Source organism: Adiantum capillus-veneris, chromosome 27 (genome assembly GCF_014529385.1).
Source record: "Adiantum capillus-veneris isolate H3 chromosome 27, ASM1452938v2, whole genome shotgun sequence".
Classification (NCBI taxonomy): domain Eukaryota; kingdom Viridiplantae; phylum Streptophyta; class Polypodiopsida; order Polypodiales; family Pteridaceae; genus Adiantum; species Adiantum capillus-veneris.
In genome coordinates, this window is record NC_140957.1 from 61,234,275 (window position 1) to 61,254,121 (window position 19,847).

Genomic DNA, 19,847 nt, shown 5'->3' on the forward strand with positions numbered 1-19,847 from the left:
GAGATCAAGAGAGCGCAATTTTGTGAGGCGGGCGAGGTTTGGGGGATCGGACCTACAAGAGAATTAATTTGCAAGAAGAGGAGTCAAGCTTGGTGAGATTTTGAAGATGGGCTCATATAGTGTCAATAAGGATGCAGTCAGCAGGCCAAATCCAAAGTGCGAAGCTCGGAAAGGTGCCCCAATGCGGAAGGATACCCTCCTTGAAGAGATTGTAGTAGCCAAATAGAGTTACTGTAAGAGAGCCATATTGCCAAGCTCTACAAGTATTCAGCCAGTGAGAGAGTTGCCAGATAATGCCAGGCATGTGAGGCTTTGTAGAGCACCATATTGTGGTGGGAAGGAGCCATCGTAGAAAAGGTTGAGGAGCTCTACCTTGGTTAGATGGCTGAATTGCTGAGAGATGTGGCCTGAGAGGAGGTTGTTGGAGAGATCAAGAGAGCGCTGTTGGGGTATAAAGCCCAATGTGGTCGCCCAGGTAAGTGGGCGGGCCGCCAGGTATGTACACATATTCTTTTGTAAAAACCTAATAAGAACTCACTATGCTCTACACATTACAAAAGAGCGAGTTCACCATATCGTCGTGCTCTTCTTCTCGCACTCTCTCTCGCGTTGCACTTCCGCTCGTACTCCTTCAACTGGTATCAGAGCTCAGATCGAGGTTCGGGGCAGCACTGCAGGAGGCTAGAGTCACCAGCTTAGATTGGAGTGAAATTCGACAGGCGAAGACACGGCCCCAAATTTCATTCTGAGGTCATCTCGGCCACCGTTCGGCTTCGACAAAGGTCTGCGTAGGCCATTTTCGACTACGTGGTCTCGACGGGTGCAGATCCGACTCTGCAAATTTGGGGTTTTCGGCCTACGACTGCAGGTGCTGAGGATATCGACACTCCCAGAGTGTTGATTTGTGGCTGTCTACACATCGAAGGATGGCTCACAGTTCTTGGAGGCGTGTCACATACGACACGGGCGCATCTACACACAGTCTGTAGGCGACATCCACTAGTTCATTAGGTATCTTGTGTTTGCTGCTTGATATTCCAGATTTCATCCTGACATTGCAGGTACTTCCACATGGGATGTATTGTCAGAGATGATGTATGTCTGTTGAGGGTTTGCTGGCTGTGAGTCACGCAACAAACAACCCAGGAAGTAAACTACTGTGAAGCATATCTATGGCTGGATCACAGGACACTGCTCTTTACAATATCAAGAAGATGGATGGAACCAATTTCCCATTGTGGAAGAAGCAGATTTGGCACATGTTGGTACAAAAGAAGCAGATAAAACCTATAAAGCTCAAGGGGATAAAACCAGAAGATATGGACGAAGATGAATGGAGCGAAATGGATTAATTGGCACTTTCTACCATTATGCTGACTTTGGCAGAAAGCGTTTACTTCAATGTAGCAGACGAGATGTCGGCTTATCAAGCATGGTTAAAGCTGAGTGATCTTTATGAGAAGCAGAGTGCAGCTTCACAGGTATACTGGCTTAAGAAGCTTGTTGACTTGAAGATGAAAGAAGGGACACCTATGTCCAATCATCTGAATGAATTCAACACAATCTATAGTCAGTTGTCAGCTCAAGGTGTCAAGTTTGATGAACCTGTTAGAGCTATGTTCCTGTTGATCACATTGCCGGAAAATTGGGACACTTTTCGCACAGCTTTGAGTAATTCTGCACCTCCAGATGGTTTGAACATAGCAGGTGTAGAAGGAAGTCTGCTTACTGAAGAAACCAATAGAAAGACAATGGACAAAGGCAAAGGAACAACCTTAGTTGTCAGTGGAAGGACCAAAGAAAAGTACAAAGGTGGAAAGAGGAATCAGTCTCGTAGCAAGTCCCGCAGTGCTAAAGGCAAGAGTGACATAGAATGCTACCATTGTGGCAAGAAGGGTCACATGAAAAGAGACTGCAGAGAATGGAAAGCAGAAAAAGGCAAAGAGAAAGCTGAAGACCATGGTGAGAAGAACAAGTCCTCGGTGAAGATTCAAGAAATAAATGTGACAAACACTGTTGCAGAGGATGACAGTCTAGTGTCAGGAGACATCTACTTCTTGAAGAATACAATGGACTCAGCTCTTCTTACAGCATCTGATGGAAATGCACTGAGTGACTGGATTATAGACTCAGGGGCATCACTTCATGTGTCTCCAAACAAGGAGTGGTTTACCTCTTATGTGCCCACTAAAGATCATGTTCGGCTAGGCAATGGGCAGACATGTGAGATCTTAGGTGTTGGAGATGTTCAATTGAAGTTTCAGAATGGCTCTTCTTTCACGCTGAAGAATGTGAGACATGTTCCCGCAATTACAAAGAGCTTGATCAGCACAGGTTTACTTGATGATGCTGGCTACGTCACCACTTTTGGACAGAACATGTGGAAGATATCCAAGGGTTCTATGACAGTAGCACATGGAGTAAAGTTTGGAGGACTTTACATGATTTATGTATCAAATGTCTCTAAAAATGTAATCAATGTCACCGAGCAGCCGAACGTTTCTTTGTGGCATAGCCGGTTAGGACATATGTCAAAGAAGGGAATGGAAATCTTGTCTCGTTCTGGTTATTTGTCTGGCTTTTCATTTAATGATTTTGAATTCTGTGAACATTGTCTGTATGGTAAGCAAACACAGCAGCCACATAAGCATAGAAGCAGTAGAAGAGATACACAGTTGGCACTTGCTCATAGTGATTTGTGTGGACCTATGCCTTACCTATCTCTAGGGGGAGCTTCTTACTTTATGACATTTATAGATGATTACTCGAGGAAAGTATGGGTTTACTTTCTCAAGCACAAGGATGAAGAGTTTAGTGTTTTCAAAACGTTTGTGACACTTGTGGAGAATCAGAGTGGCAAGAAGCTTAAATGCTTACGCACCGACAATGGTGGAGAGTATGTTTCAAAGGCCTTTCAGGACTTTTGTGACTCAAAAGGTATAAAACGTGAACTTACTGCTCCTTACAATCCTCCTCAAAATGGTGTTGCTGAGAGGATGAATAAGACCATACAAGAGAACGTCAGAAGTATGTTGTCTAATGCACAGCTGCCAAATGGGTTTTGGGCTGAAGCTGTATCAACAGCTGTTCATCTTGTAAATAGATCTCCTAGCAAGGTTTTGCAGAAGGATTCAGTGCCAGAGATGGTATGGTCAGGCAAGGTGCCCTCATACAAGCATCTCAGAGTCTTTGGCTGTGAGGCATATACTCACGTTCCAAAGGAATTTAGGAACAAACTTGAGCCAAAGAGTAGAAAGTGCATCTTTCTAGGCTATGGTAATTCTGGTGAGATGGGGTACAGACTTTGGGATCCCAAATCCAGAAAGGTTGTCCGCAGCAATGATGTTCACTTTAATCAATCCAAATATCATTCTAAACCAGAGAGGGTTGAGGAGATTAGAAGAGTTGTCTTCCAAGAAGATGGACTTGCACGTGCAAGACAAAATGTCAGGGCTCAAGAGGAGCAAGGACATGATAGAGTGGAACCACAGGTTGTGGCTGAGCCTGAGCCACCTATTGTGCGTAGATCTGGACGTGTCACGCGACCTCCTGATAGGTTTGTTCCATCTATGAACTATGTCATGTTGACTGATTGCAATGAGCCTTCATGTTACAAGGAAGCAGTGCAAATGAAGGACTCCGAGAATTGGCAATTGGCCATGCAGTCAGAGATGACATCTCTGCATAAAAACCAGACATGGAAGCTAGTTAAATTACCACGGGGCAAAAAGGCTCTACCTTGTAAATGGGTTTACAGGTATAAGATCACCGCTCATGATAGTCAGCCAAAGTACAAAGCAAGGCTTGTTGCCAAGGGCTTTAAGCAAGAACAAGGCATTGACTTTGAGGAAGTCTTCTCTTTGGTGGTCAAGATGACTACATTGAGATGCTTTCTTGCATTGGTTGCCATATTAGATTTGGTGTTGCACCAAATGGATGTCAAGACAGCGTTCTTGCATGGTGATTTAGATGTGGAAATTTAGATGCAGCAGCCAGAAGGGTTTGTTGAGAAAGGCAAGGAAGATTGGGTATGCCAGTTGTTAAAGAGTCTTTATGGCTTAAAACAATCACCGAGGGCATGGTACCATAAATTCCACAAGTTTATGCTTTCTCAAGGCTACAAACGTAGTGAGTTCGATCACTGTCTATATACAAAGAAGTCTAAGGATGGCAGTTGGCTGATCCTTATTTTGTATGTGGATGACATGTTGATTGCTGGAAAGCACTTGGAAGAAATTTCAGCTTCGAAGTCAAAGATGGAAAAATCGTTTGACATGAAAGACAGGGGTGAGGCAAGTCATATACTTGGTATGCGCATTGAGAGAGACAGATCAAAGAAGTTGATTTGGTTATCTCAAACAGAGTATATTGACAAGGTTTTGCAACGTTTCAATATGGAGAAGGGAAAGGCACTGAGTGTTCCATTGCCACCATATGTGAAACTTAGCAAACAAGATTGTCCTGTGTCTGAAGAAGAACATGCTGAAATGGATAAGATTCCATATGCGCTTGCAGTGGGTAGTTTGATGTATGAAATGATTGCTACTCGCCCATACATTGCATTTGCAGTGGGAGTAGTAAGTCGATACATGTCAAACCCAGGCAAGAAACATTGGGAGGCAGTGAAAGGAATATTGAGATACCTGAAAGCTACAAAGAGTATGCGTATATGCTATGGGAGTCAGGAGCTAAGTGTAAAGGGTTTTACAGACTCCGATTATGCAGGTGACTTAGACAACCGAAGGTCTACGTCAGGGTATGTCTTTACATTGGCTGGTGGAGCAGTATCATGGCGTTCTAGATTACAAGATTGTGTTACTCAGTCTACTACAGAGGCTGAATATGTTGCAGCATCAGAGGCATGCAAAGAATCAATTTGGCTTAATCGACTAGTAACAGATTTGGGAATCAAAGAAGAGATGCCTGTGTTATATTGTGATAGTCAAAGTGCTATACAATTGGCTCGCAATCCAGTTTATCACTCAAAGACAAAGCATGTGGATGTGAAGTATCATTTCATCAGGGAAATGCTCGAGGATAAGCAACTTCAGCTTGTCAAAGTTCACACCACAGAAAATCCTGCTGATCTACTTACAAAAGGACTTCCCTCAGAGAGCTTTGCGCATTTTCGCAAGCAGTTAGGTGTAGGGTAGTACATCTCTTGTATATTAGCTTGTATAGTAGCTTCTCTCACACTTAAAGTACCACATTGGACTTTAAGTGGGAGGTTGTTGGGGTATAAAGCCCAATGTGGTCGCCCAGGTAAGTGGGCGGGCCGCCAAGTATGTACACATATTCTTTTGTAAAAACCTAATAAGAACTCACTATGCTCTACACATTACAAAAGAGCGAGTTCACCATATCGTCGTGCTCTTCTTCTCGCACTCTCTCTCGCGTCGCACTTCCGCTCGTACTCCTTCAAGCGCAATTTTGCGAGGCGGCCGAGGTTTGGCGAGAGCGGACCCACGAGAATTAATTTGCAAGAAGAGGAAGTCAAGCTTGGTGAGATTTTGAGGATGGGCTGGTATAGTGTCAGTAAGGTTGTAGTTAGCCAAATCCAAAATGCGAAGCTCGGAAAGGCGTCCCAATGTGGAAGGGATACCCTCCTCGAGATTGTAGTAGCCCAATACAGTTGCTGCAACAGAGCCAGATTGCCAAGCTCTATAGATATTGAGCCAGTGAGGGAGTTGCCAGATAATGCGAGGTATGTGCGGCTTTACAGAGCACCATTTTGTGGTGGGAAGGAGCCGTCATATGAAGTTTATTGTGCAAAAGGTTGAGGAGCTCTACTTTAGTTAGATGGTTGAATTGCTGAGGGATGTGGCCTAAAAGCAGGTTGTTGGAGAGATCAAGAGGGCGCAATTTTATGAGGCGGTCGAGGTTTGGTGGGATTGGACCCACAAGAGAATTAATTTGCAAGAAGAGGCAATCAAGCTTGGTGAGATTTTGAAGATGGGATGGTATTGTGTCAGTAAGGCCATAGTCAGCCAAATCCAAAATGCGAAGCTCCGAAAGGCGCCACATTGCGGATGGGATACCCTCCTCGAAGAGATTGTAGTAGCCAAATTGAGTCGCTGCAAGAATCGACACTATGAATGAAGGTTCTGTGAGTGGAGAGAGAGAAAGGAGAACTTACACCAGAAGGGGTCCCAAACCCCCCTCCAAGGCCCCCCCCTCTCTATTGCTAGAGAGGTATTTGCTTTAGATTGCACAGATGAAAATGCTACAACTTTAGAGGATGTTGTGGATGCATGGGATGCATGAGATAGGCTGGAGATCCGACGCAAAAGGCTGAAAACCAGAAAACGCTGAGGTGTCTTGAGGCTGAAAATTACGATATGTTGGTTCTGATGGCAGAAGGTATCTGCAATGGATAGGGGATGCAGAGGATCTGCAGATGATGCCTGGGCGAGGAAGAGGGGGCGATCAAGGAAAAGACCGATCGTAGGCTGTTGGAGAGAAAAGGCTGAGGCTGCAATTTCAGAAAACGCCAAGGCTACAAGAGGTTCCAAAAAACGTAGATGAGGTTTATGGCGATGGCAGGGCTGCTGCCAAAGGAGTTCTCTAACTGTCTGCAAAACTGAGATTGGATCATGGGGTATGGTTGCTTTTATGCTTTTTTTGACAGAGGTACGGTAGTCACTTAATTTAAGTGTCACTTATTAATAATAATAAGTGACTTTGAAAAATGCCCTAAAATGCACTAAAATGCCTGTAATAAATGCTCTGCACGTCAAATTTGGATTCTTACACTTCCTGTGGTGAACACTCACCAATGCCCGCGTAAAGTGGACAATGGCTATGCTCTTGTGAGATCAGAGGGTATGCAGCTACTCCAAGTGTCTGGACATTCACGCCCTTTAAAAGGATCACAAGGTTTCCAGAACACTTCCTAGGCTAGAAACGACCCTGGATTGGAGTCATCTTGTCCACATGCACATAGGGTTAGATGTACACGTGACATCTCCCCCCTTATAAAGGTGAGGTACCGGTACCGAGCTGCACGGCTTCCTTGTAGTCCACCAAAAGATCCGGGTACGCTTGGAAGAAATCTTCGTCTACCCACACTGCTTCGTGGGTTCCTCGATCCTTGAACTTCAGAAAAAACTGTCTTTGCTGCTTCTTTGAGCCATGTCTTAACCGATGCAAGAGGATCTGCTCAGGCTCCATAACTTCTAAATGATAACTTAGGATACTTCTTTCCTACTTTGCTTAAGATGTTGCTTCATAATCCTTAAATAAACCCAATCCCCTTCATTGATAGTAACATCATGCTGATGCTTGTTAGCCTGCCGTGAATAAGATTCCTAAGCCTTGCTTAGCCAAAGCTTCATACCCTCAGTAATCTCGTCCAGGGATCGGCTCTCAAGATTGGCCTCGGGCAAGTGTCTGACCGATCTAGTCAATAAATACTGGAAGGGACGGCCAAAAGCTACCCTACGTAGGGTGTTCTACCAATTGCAGTGGAATAGGAATCATTCAGAATTGCTTGCACTAACGGGAGATAATGCTCCCAATGATTTTGCTGATCATGCATATATGACTTAAGAACATCGAAGGCTAACTGATTGTAGATCTCAGTTTGACCGTCGGACTGTTGGTGAAATGCAGATAAGAAATTTAGTTTCGTGCCAAAATTTTAAAACAATGCTTTCCAAAAATTTGATGTGAACTTTGTATCCCTATCTGACACAATGGACTTAGGCAAACCACAAAGTGGATACCAATGCGTAATGAAGAAACGTGTGTCACAAAGTGATGGCGTGGCATTAAATTCCCATATTTGAAGACTTTTTGTACCACTGAAGACCGGCAATAACTGATGATGATGTGGCAGTCCCGTCAAACGCGTCGCATATTCCGGGACTGTCCGTTCGGATTGCTGACGTGGCACCCGCATGAGGATTGGGAGCGTTTGGCTCGAGGAAAAACGGGAGCAGCTTTTGGACAGTGAAAAGCCCCTGCTTTAGGGCAAGAGCAGGGCAGTATAAATTGAGGGCCTGCGTGCTGTCTTGGGTCAGTCTTGTGGACGACCTGTGTACAATCAGAGCTCGCCTGTGAACCACGAGCATGGCATATCCGAGAGTTGTATCACTTGAAGTCTAATAAGATAAAGAAATACCCTTTGGGGGCGCTCGTCTTAAGGGCCAATGCTTCTCGAGGAGGAACTCTGCCTCCTCTGTGTCATTGAGTAACTGTTAGTTTGAGTTGTGTTGGTATTGAATTGTTGCTGTAATATTTCGTGGGCTGTTTTCAGTTGATTTACCGCATTACTATGGGTGTGATCCGGTTACAGTGGTATTAGAGCTTCAGCAGTTTCTTCTCCTGTGAAGGAACCCATCCAATTTGCAGATTCCAGCCATGGATTCAGCAGCACCCGATCAGCAGAATCAGGGGCAGTCGACCCAGGAACAGCAGATTCAGGACCAGCAACCCTTTGTATCAGATTCAGAGTACGAGTTGGTTGAAGTGGAGGAAGAGGTGGAGGTTTCTACTGAGGAGGAGCAAGACGATGCAGGAGAGGGTGAAGAAGATCAGGAGGCTGATGTAGCTTCTCAACCCGATCCACCTGATGCGGAAGATCTGTCTCAGAAGGCAGAGGTCAAGCTTCTCATGGAGAGTCTACAGGAATATTCTAAGGATCCCTTGTACGCCAAACACTTCGAGATGAAACCAATGCAAAGGGTCCTGAAGCAATGGAAAGGGACTGGAACTATCCCAATCAAGAAGACTGTTCAGACAAAGCTGACTGCTCAGACTAAGAAGACCGATTCCACAAAAGCTAGCAAGGCTAAGGATTATGGTAAAGTTAAGAAGTCTATGTTACTTTCTCACAAGTTTATTGATCAGGCCATCGAACAGAAACTGCAAGAGCAATTGGGTCTTTTACAACAAGCTCAGCAAAAGCAGAACCAACAACAAACTTTGCTTTTCCCTGGCTATTTGGGAAGGGAATCGACTTTTGCAGAGATGGCTGCTAACCGACAAGCCACCAGTGTGGACAACAACAATGGATCTTATGGAACCAATTCAGGACAGGATATGGGAGTGCCACCGCGAGGAGTCTCCGGTACTACAACTACATTTGGACAAGTCTTTGGGAATTAAAGAGACTACTCTCGTTAACCCTAGCCACTATGATCAGCTCACACCTATGGGAGCCAGAAGGATTATAAAGAAGGAGGACAATCGGTTAAGTTTGACATCTTTCATGGTCCAGAGGATGAGAGGAAAGCTTTATCTTTTCTACAACAGTTTGATGCAGCTTTCTCAGGAGGTAATTTTACAGAAGTTTCCAAAATCAGAAAGGCAGCTTCCTTTTTGAAGGGCACTGATCAAGCATGGTGGACTACAAATATGCTAAATGGACATGCCCCACAGACTTGGGTACAGTTCAAGAGATTATTTGCTTCAACATGGTTGACAACAGAATTCAAGGCTGATATCATTACCGCCTGGAATCAGTTATGCATGTACAAGAATGATTCTATTCTAGCCTATTGTAAGAGGTTTTGGGAAGCCTATCTTCCGGTTGCTTCTTTTCGACTTGTCACTTTGGCAGAACAGATGGAGAGCTGTGGTCTTCCTTCAGAATTGCAGAAATATTGTCTAAAGCAGAAAGCAACCACCATACAGGGAATGATGGGACATGCCAAGGATGGTTACAATCTTTTGACAGGACAGTTGAACTTTGCTAGAGAGTTTTTGGCGCCTCGATCCAACCCTAACAATAATCGGGGAGGTCAAGGAAACAAAAGGCAGGGTAACCAGAGGCAGGGTAACAGATTTACTAAAAAGAAAAGGGAAATTCCAGGATCCCAATTATCGGTTGAACAGAGAAGGGAAGTGTTATACTTGTGGAGAGCATGGTCATATTTCAGCTCGTTGCCCAACCAAGCAAAGTCCTACTGAAGATAGATCTGAGTCCTCGAGAGCAGCAGAGGAGTGACATGCTAGGAAGGGAAAGACAAAGGCTGGTTTGATTCCGGATATGATTGGGATAGTGCCAGAAGCGGAGGACAGAGGCTCTGAGCTATGCAGAGCTTGGGGAAAACTACGAGATCAGGAGGCTTTGATTTCTTCGACAGTGGTGCCAAGGCCAACTTCATTTCTCCAGAGATGGCGGCACGTCTGGGAGTCAAGCCCAAAGAGATGGGACCACAGGTTGATGCAGCTTTGGCGGCCAAAAGACATGAGATTGCAGTGACACCGTTGATTGGCAAGCTTCGCTTGCATTGTCAGCAATATGTCGGCCAGGAGGATTTTTACATCATGCCACTTGAGGGGTGTGATGTTCTCTTAGGGATGCCATGGTTGGACAAGAATAAAGTGGTAGATTGTGGAACCAGAAAATTTACTTTGAAGAATTCCAAAGGCAACGAAATTGTAATTGATGTCAGGCTCAAAGGAGAGTTTGTTCCCCTTGTATCGGCTTTGGCCATTTCCAAATTAATGAAATCACATATTTCTGCTTACACCATTTTTGTACGAGAGAGGAATGTTTCTGAGTGTGCTTCAAACTTGTCTCAGTTAGAGAAAGATCGTTTCTAATTTTTAAAAGATAATGAAGATTGTTTATCGGAGAGTCTGCCGGGAGAGCTTCCACCAGCTCATCCGGAGGACCAGACAATAGATTTGGTTCCTGGCAGTACACCACCAAACCGTCCTCCTTACAGAGTTAGCCGTGTTCAACAGGAGGAAATTATGAGCCAAGTGCATGAATTACTGAGTAAGGGATTGATACAGCCGAGTTCATCTCCTTTTTGTTCTCCTGTGTTACTGGTACAGAAAAAGGATGGCTCCTGGAGGATGTGTATTGACTACAGAGCTCTCAACAAGATTACAATTAAGAACAGATTCCCAATCCCGAGGATCGATGATATACTTGACAAGTTACAGGGTTCTACGTGTTTCAGCAGAATCGACTTAAAGAGTGGATATCATCAGATCAGGATTGCACCAGAGGATGTGCACAAAACAGCTTTCAGAACCACTTTTGGTTTATATGAGTTTCTAGTGATGCCTTTTGGTCTCACTAATGCTCCTGCAACTTTCAACCGCATGATGGACAGGATTTTCAGGGAGCATCGGCAATATGTGGGCACATTCTTTGACGACATTATTGTGTTCTCCATGTCAGAGGAGGAACATCGAGAGCATTTATCTAGAGTTTTTCAGGCATTGAGAGATCATCGGCTGGTGATCAACGGGAAGAAGAGTGAGACTTGAGTTCTTCATGAGAGACATACACTTTTTGGGGCACATTGTCTCACCTGATGGTGTGTCCATGGATCCGGCAAAAGTAGAGGCTGTTTGCAGTTGGCCACCTCTACGGAATGTTCATGATGTTAGGAGCTTTTTAGGTCTATGCTCCTACTATCGCCGTTTCATTCGACATTTTGCAGAGATTTCTTCTCCCTTACATGCTCTTACACGGAAGGGTGTTCCATTTATCTGGGGATCTTCGGAGATTGCGGCTTTTGAGAAGCTGACTATAGGACCTGTTTTGATTCTTCCAGATCTACAGAAATCTTTTTAGGTGCATTGTGATGCATGTGGCAGCAGTTTGGGAGCAATTTTGATGCAGGAAGGACATGTTGTGGCTTATGAGAGCAGGACTCTTCTCAAGTCCGAGCGTGTGGCTCTGCGGCTTCCCTCTAGGTGCTTTTACTTTCTGACAAATGGTGCACTGTGTGACATACTTAAACACATCTCGCATATGTGGCCAAAAAAAGAACCTTTCTACCTTTTCTAAAGTGGTGTTCATGCCCTTGTGCCCACCCGTGAGTGCATCATGTGGATCATGCATTATGGCTGTGCGGTGTGAAGGCAAGACACAAAGACGATGACGAAAATACAAGAGACCATCACGGATGAGGTAGTTGCTAGGTCCCTACGCCGCAAGAGCCTGTAACCATTGCTTACCAAACTGGGAGTCGGTATACTTACCCTTCATGTCGAAAGAACCGCCAGGAAGAGAGACTGCTCATCCTGACCCAAAAGTCAAGATCTGTCCTTTGTGACTCAGAGCATGTGCAAAACAAGGTTAGCTTTACTTGGAACATACTCAATCAAACCACCAAACTGCTCAAAAAACTGCAACCAACGTGCTTGTCGATCACTCCAATGTGCACTGGGCATGGACTGGAGCCACTTGCGGCGATCTTTTTCTCTTGGGAGAAGCTGGAGATTGTTTTGAGACCACTGTCTTCTTGGAGCCACATCTTCGGAAGTATTGGGAGACACTTCTTTCTCGTTCCCTCTGTGGAGGCTCTATAGTGGAGACTTCATCTCTCTTCTTAGATGGAGGTAAATCCGCTAGTAAGCATTGAAGCCCTTCATATGGGTCCTCTTCTCTCACCGTAGAGAGCCTTCTTTTGGAAGTCTCTCCAAGAGAATTCACAGGTGCTCTCTTTTTTGGGGGAGATTGAAGAATCCCATGGTTATGAAGTTGGTAGTAGACTTCACCTTGTAAAGCGGAATTTCCCATAGCTTGTTGCAAGCTTGTGACAAGAAAATTGATAAGCATGGAGGCATTGTCAGTAGCACCTTTATGTGCAAAATCAAAGGTATCAATATTCATTCTACTCTCTTAGAGAGTACTTGTTTTCCATTTAACCTGTGGATCATACTCACGAAACCATTTATTGCCAAAAATCATATCACATCGACAAAAGGAGACTTGTTGTATGGAAACTAGCACATTAGGACATTCATGCGTAATTTGGGAATGCATGCCAGGAGCAAATCCAGACACCTCTATAGGAGACGCGGGAGTGGCTTCTAAGCTTGCCCGTTGAACAAGAGAATCACTTATCACATCATGCATACTACCTGAGTCAAACAAGACTACCAATCTGTGCCCATTCACATGACCATAACATTTTATGAGAGACTCATCTGGATGTCCTAATGTGCTGTATGGAAACTAGCACATTAGGACATTCATGCGTAATTTGGAAATGCATGCCAAGAGCAAATCCAGACACCTCCATAGGAGATGCGGGAGTGGCTTCTAAGCTTGTCCGTTGAACAAGAGAATCACTTATCACATCATGCATACTATCTGAGTCAAACAAGACTACCAATCTGTGCCCATTCACATGACCATAACATTTTATGAGAGACTCATCTGGATGATCATTAGAAACTTCCTTAGATTGGGTAGGTTAAAGCAAACTTACTTGTGGTGTAGTTTCTCTCTGTTCTTTAGGTGGTGATTCCTTAGGATGATCCCTTTTCATATGCCCTTCAGTGTGACATTTAAAAACAACGGTTCTCTTTACTGTAAATGGTTCTTTCTTCTAGATTTAGGTAGCCTCCTACGATTCCTTTAGCAACCTTTTCATCTGTCATGTGCACATCTAACCCTATGTGCATGTGGACAAGCTGACTCCAACCCAGGGTCATTTCTAGCCTAGGAAGTGTTCTGGCAACCTTGTGATCCTTTCAAAGGGAGTGCATGTCCAGACACTTAGAGTAGTTGCATGCCCTCTGATTGCACAGGAGCATATCCATTGTCCAGTTTACGCGGGCATAGGTGAGTGTTCACCACAGGAAGTGTCAGAATCCAATTTTAACGTGCAGAGCATTCGTTATGGGCATTGTAGTGCATTTTTAAAGTCACTTATTAATAATAATAAGTGACATTTAAATTAAGTGACTGCCCTACCTCTGTCAAAAAAAGCATAAAAGCAACCATACCTGACGATCCAATCTCAGTTTTGCAGACAGTTAGAGAATTCCTTTAGCAGTAGCCTTGCCATCGCCATAAACCTCATCTGCATTTTCTGCAACCTCCTGCAGCCCTGGCATTTTCTGAAATTGCAGCCTCAACGTTTTCTCTCCAACAGCCTACGATCAGCCTTTTCCTTGATCGCCCCCTCTTCCTCAGCCTCCCCGGCCCCCTATCCATTGCAGATATCTTCAGCCACCATTTCAGCCATCAGATCGTAATTTTCAGCCTTTTGCGTCGGATCTCCAGCCTATCTCATGTATCCCATGCATCCACAACATCCTCTAAAGTTGTAGCATTTTCATCTGTGCAATCTAAAGCAAATACCTCTCCAGAAGTCTCTCTACTTCTAGAGAGGGGGGCCCTTGGAGGGGGGTTTGGGACCCTTTTTGGTGTAAGTTCTCCTTTCTCTCTCCACTCACAGAACCATCATTCACATCAGTTCTCTTCTCTCTATGCTACTGCAATCACCACATTCTCTAAGAACTAAAGGAAGACTCTCTAATTCACAAGGAACCTTGGAAAACAAACTGATCACACATATCTTGACTGTCACCATCATCATCTCAAATCCGCTGCACATTACATTGGTATCAGAACTCTAGGAGTGGTCAGTTCTTTCAAGGTAGGAATTATCTCAAAAATGTTTTTTTTTTCTCACAAAAAGATTGAAAAGATTTTTGCTTGTTCGAGGTACACATAACCCAAGACCACTTGGGCGTGCTCTCTCTCTAATCGGTGTTTTTGAAGAGTGACAGGTAACCCAAGACCACTTGGGCTTGTCCAGCCTCCCCTCGTCCTCTCTCCACTCCTGCGAGAGAGCCTTGCACATCGTGGCGGGCCGATCAACGTGAGGCGGGAAAAAGCAATTTTGGTGTGAACGCAAGGCTGCCAAGGGATCCACTTGGGTAAGAGAAAAGCCTTCATTAACCAGGTTGCAAGCGCAGCAGCCCCACAACTCAACAGTTCTTAGTGCATGGTTGTCACCCAAAGCGAAATGGATACTCTGCATGAAGGTGACGAGAGTGGAATGGGAGAATAAGTACCTCTCCAATCAGGTCCTTCAAACCCGCCCCCATCCTCAGTTTCACCACGGTTTGAACCCCATCCCATGGAGGCCTTGGTGAAAAGTATGATGGATATGATGCTACAATAGGAGTCACAACGGCTCGAGGCCGAAGCAAGGCGAGCTGCGCATGAGTCTCAACGGCTAGAAGCGAAAGCCAAGCGAGAGGCTCAAAGGTTAGCGGTCGAAGAAAGGCGGCCACACAGAAGTCTCCAAGGCTAGAGGCAGACGCCAGGCGGGAAACTCAACGGCTAGAGGCGGAAGCCAAGCGGGAAGCTCAAAGGATAGCGGCTGAAGAAAAGCAAGTCGCCATGGAGCTAGAGCGCGAGGCATTACGAGATCGACATCTTCAGGACTTGGTCTCTCAGGTTATCTCTACCAAAAGTGACTAACCCAAGGTGTCAAGTGACTCATCAGGTAGCACATCGAGTGGCGAATCTTCCTACCATCCAGTCACGGAGAAACTCTCGTTCAGTAAGTATGATGGTAGGATGGATGCTACTGTGATCTTTTCTTGGTTGCAGCAAATTAATTCCTATTTTGCTACTAACAAGAAGAGCGATAACAGTAAAGTTTTGACAACAGCTATGTACTTGTCGGGAGATGCCATTAATTGGTATCACTCTTGGCAAGACATACAAATGGCTCAGCACCTGGAGGACATGAAGAACGTGTTTGACCAAGCACCTTTGCAGTAAGTTGGGTCGACTTCCAAAGCAAGCTCAAGGTACTATTTATGCCACCGCAGTACATGGAGCGGTTGAAGGAGGAATGGTGTGGTGTCAAGCAGAATGGGACTACGGTAATGACTTTTTCTAATCGTGTCATGCAGATAGGTGTTCATTTGCGAAAGTCAGATGACAACCGCAAAGATGCATTTGTTTTCGGCCTTGATGAGTACATCAAGTTTGATGTGCAAATCATGGATCCCGTTGACTTCAATGCCGCAGTGCGAGTAGCTCTCAAGCAAGAAATGAAGCACAACAAAGGTAAGCCTAAGGAGAGCAAGTTATCCTCAAGTACCCCGCAAAGCACATCCAGTCAGCAGAATGGTAAGACCAATGATAAGAATGGTAACAATTCTTCTTCGACCTCTCAGTCTCTCTCCAATCCTAAAGTACAACAGTCACAGTCAAACAATAAAGATAAAGGAAAGGCTAAAACTCAGGACACCCCTAAGTTGACGCCTGATGAAAAGGTTGCTAAAGGAATTGTAGGAGGCTACTTAAGTCTAGAAGAAAGAACCATTTACAGTAAAGAGAACCGTTGTTTTAAATGTCACACTAAAGGCATATGAAAAGGGATTGTCCTAAGGAATCACCACCTAAAGAACAGAATGTCACTACACCACACGTTACTTTGCTTGAACTTAACCAATCTAAGGACATTTCTAATGATCATCCATATGAGTCGCTCATAAAATGTTATGATCATGTGAATGGACAAAGAATGGTAGTCTTGTTTAACTCAGGTAGTATGCATGATGTGATAAGTGATTCTCTTGTAAAAAGGGCAAGCTTAGAAGCCATTCCCGCATCTCCTATGGAGGTGTCAGGATTTGCTCATGGCATGAATTCCCAGATTATGCATGAATGTCCTAATGTGCAAGTTTCCATGCAACAAGTCTGCGCAAATTTGTTGTCTCTCCTCTCACTGCATGCGATATGATTTTTGGCATTAAATGGTTTTGTGAGTATAATCCACAGGTCAATTGGGAAACAGGTACACTCACTCTCTCTCAAGCGGGTGCCTCTCCCCTAGTCATCCGCGGCGAGCAAGGTAACCATCTATTCTTTGCCTCTAATCTCTCATGTGTAGGTTAAGCGTGAGCTTCACCGAGGAGCGCAAGCAACATTTATCTATGCCTACCCAGTTTCTCAGAATCACAGTACAGCAGATTCCCCAGCATCTTTCTTCGAGAATTACAAGCATCTCTTCTTGTATGATGACCTCGCACCACGTCTCCCACTCGAGCGTCCAGAGGATCATCGCATCGAGCTCACAGAAGGAGCACAGCCAGTCAGTAAGGCGTCCTATAACTTAAACAAGTCTCAAGAGGCGGAGTTAGAGCGGTAGCTCAATGAATTGATGGCCAGAGGATTTATACGACCCAGTGTAAGCTGCGTTGCATTTATACGCCCGTATAACAAAAATTATACGTATAAAACTTCAATATATGTCGTATCTCCGAATAATTACCGAATAGCCGTATAAACATTTTTCGATCGATATATTTTTCGATCGAAAAGTATTTCGATCGAAAAATATATCGATCGAAAAAAAGTATATATATACAATCGTCGCCGTATTCGATTGAAAAGCATTGTGGACTTTCTTGGAGTTTGGAGAGCTTGGAGCTTCTGAGAGTTTACCAGATAGAGACAGCGTCTTCGATTTACAACGGTTTTCAGGTATATTTTTAAAATTTTCAATAAATATTAACTTTTTTTTTGTGTTGTGCCAGACTTGTGTGGTGCAGTAGTTTCGGCTCTTACCACAAAGTTGGCTTGCAGGTCGTAGGCCACTTCATGGTGTGTAGCCATATGGCTCACTCCAGAGGTGTATAGAATATAGTTTCCTTTCCCGTAGTGTGTAGTTATATAACTCACTCCAGGGAAGGCTTATAGTAAATTTAGATTCTCACCCGTATGGTGTAGTAGTATATCTCTCACCATAGAGATGAGTTAGGATTAGAGGTCGACTCGTGGAGTGTAGTAGGCATGATGCTACACCTCTCACTTGAGAGTGGCCTATAAAATTTACAATCTTAAAGTAAATCATTATTGATTATTCTACATAGAAGCACAAAAATTAACGTTCGTCATTTTAAGAGTGTAGAGATGCATACTTTATGCCCTCTTCATCTTAATACGACTTTCGTTATTTTTGTGCTTCTATTTCTGTAGTAACATCATTGTTCATCAGCAGATGACTTGGTGTTACTCTGAACGTAGATATATACAACAATTGATTTACATTTGAGATTGTTGAGCTGTTTGCTGATGGTTGTGTTGTGCGTGCCACACACTCCATTAGAAATAGCTTATAAAATTTACAATTCTAGATTAAGTTTTTCTGTCATATGTGTTACATAGAAACACAAGCGTTACCACTCGTTATATTAAGAGTGAAGAGATGCATATTTTCATGCTCTCTTCATCTTAATGTGACATACTCGTTACTCGTGTGTTTCATATTCCAAAAGAACATCATTTTTCATCATTAAATGATTTGGTGTTGTTTTGGACGTAAACACATACGATAGGTAACTTACATCTGCAATTGTTAATTTATCCGCTGATAGTTGTGTTGTGAGTTCCACACACTTTATCAGAGATTAGATTGATAAAAACTATCAATCTATTTTACAACAGCATCCAAGACTTGTGCTGAGAATATCTCACACTAGCTGAGCTGTTCACATATACGATTTTTCAACCCTTTAGATGTAATTTCTTTCATCATCTCACACTTCTGCACATAGCAGGGTCCAGTTCTTGTGCTGAGAGCATCTCACACTCCTGGCCTGTTTTTTTTTTTCTCTCTCTCTCTCTCTCTCTAAATTAATTTTCATGGTCGATTCGCACAAGTGGTTTGTAATCATAAGATTTTCTCTTTAATTTGCAATAATTTAGTATTGTTTAATGAATTTGAATCATCATTTAATATATATATATAGGGTTAACAATCATTATATAATAACTATGTTACTATGGTGTACAATCATTTCGTAGGATTCTTAATTTATAATTTTGTCATACAGATATGGCAGACACAAAGCTAGCGAAACATCAACGAAAGTTCTTCTCCGAAGTGATTGTGAGACACTTCCATTACTCGTTAGAGGCAGAGATTAGGCGTTGTTTAAACCCTGTCGCTCCGGAGCATTTTTATCAGCTTACAGAGACTCTAACCAAGTCTGTGTTTGAGCAACTCCAGGCAGAGTTTGCACCAGCTATTTTTGACATAGCCCTCCTGACATCAGGTGCTTTAGTAAACATGGTCAAACAAACCATTTGATAGATCATGAAAACCTTTCAAGACCTGAAAAATCCTGCAATTATTTCCTTGCCAAACATAGCTGAGCGCATACATCTTGTGCAATAGCTTTACACGGAGTTCAAGAGTAAGGAAAAGTTAGAAAGATCAGCAAAGCGTGCAAGAGTGGAAGCCAGCTCTTCTGAAGCTGCTGTTGAACCAGAAATCATTCTTAGAACAGAGCCTGCAATGTCATCTGTTGCTACATTAGACCTCTCTCAACTACCACCTATTTTACACCTTTTACCCAACAAAGCCGTCTTCAATATCCAAGCTCCACAGCTAGGAGAGGGAAGATGGGCATATGTGAAGCGTGTGGGTGTCACACATCCCGCTTTCAAAGATCAAGTGTATGCTGCAAAAGTGTTCAAAGTACACTTACATGGGCCCACCATGGAGCAACATGTCAAAGACGAAGCAACAATTTTGGATATTTCACATCGAGGTATTATCTACCCTCTTGCCATGGTGCGCCATGTGGAGCGACCAATGTTGATTTCACGATTTTGGAATGGCGGCCATATATGTGGAGCAATGGATCAAAGAATTCACTGCAGACGGCAGCCAACCTGTCATCCGCGATTATGTACTCACTGCAGGAACAATAGAGCTATTCCAGGAGAATATTTTGCAGATCATCAATGCTCTCCTCCAAACTCTAAAGTATATACATTCGCATAACTACCTCCACAATGATCTACACTCTCGGAATATGATGCTGCATTTTGGCGAAAAAGGTGTTTATGCCGGCATTGTGGATTGGGGTTCATGCACCAAAACAAATACCACAGCCGATTTTCCTCCTCTACGCGATATGCAGATAGAAACTAGAAAACAATATGAGAGAGATTATCCATGGGCAGCCCCCGAATGTATATATAGTAATTCTCCCTCCTGGACCAAAGCTATGGATATTTATTCCATGTGTCATACATGTAAACGCATTTTGAAGTGCTTACCAGAGCCCCAAGAACAAAGCAAGAGACATTTTTTGAGTAATGTACTTGC

The 19,847-nt window shown here is 43.7% G+C and overlaps 2 protein-coding genes across 2 annotated transcripts; both read left to right on the top strand.

The window, feature by feature from the left end:
* Window positions 1–7,916: 7,916 nt before the first annotated feature.
* LOC147422071 (uncharacterized) lies at window positions 7,917–10,475 on the top strand. Its single transcript, XM_086503439.1, has one exon. It carries the CDS (start codon window positions 8,362–8,364, stop codon window positions 9,106–9,108), a length of 747 nt encoding a protein of 248 aa, XP_086359565.1. The 5' UTR covers window positions 7,917–8,361; the 3' UTR covers window positions 9,109–10,475.
* LOC147422072 (uncharacterized) lies at window positions 10,036–11,229 on the top strand. Its single transcript, XM_086503006.1, has 3 exons — window positions 10,036–10,510; window positions 10,562–10,892; window positions 11,073–11,229. The coding sequence occupies exons 1-3, from the start codon at window positions 10,036–10,038 to the stop codon at window positions 11,227–11,229; spliced, it is 963 nt and encodes a 320-aa protein (XP_086359132.1).
* Window positions 11,230–19,847: the final 8,618 nt, after the last annotated feature.

Bases quoted from the DNA above. Each gene is read 5' to 3' on its own strand.
- LOC147422072 (XM_086503006.1), top strand. From the start codon at position 10,036: ATGCAGAGCTTGGGGAAAACTACGAGATCAGGAGGCTTTGATTTCTTC. The intron at 10,511-10,561 runs GTGCTTCAAACT...AATTTTTAAAAG, and splicing joins AGAGAGGAATGTTTCTGAGT to ATAATGAAGATTGTTTATCG. The intron at 10,893-11,072 runs GTTACAGGGTTC...CATGATGGACAG, and splicing joins ATCGATGATATACTTGACAA to GATTTTCAGGGAGCATCGGC.
- LOC147422071 (XM_086503439.1), top strand. From the start codon at position 8,362: ATGGATTCAGCAGCACCCGATCAGCAGAATCAGGGGCAGTCGACCCAG.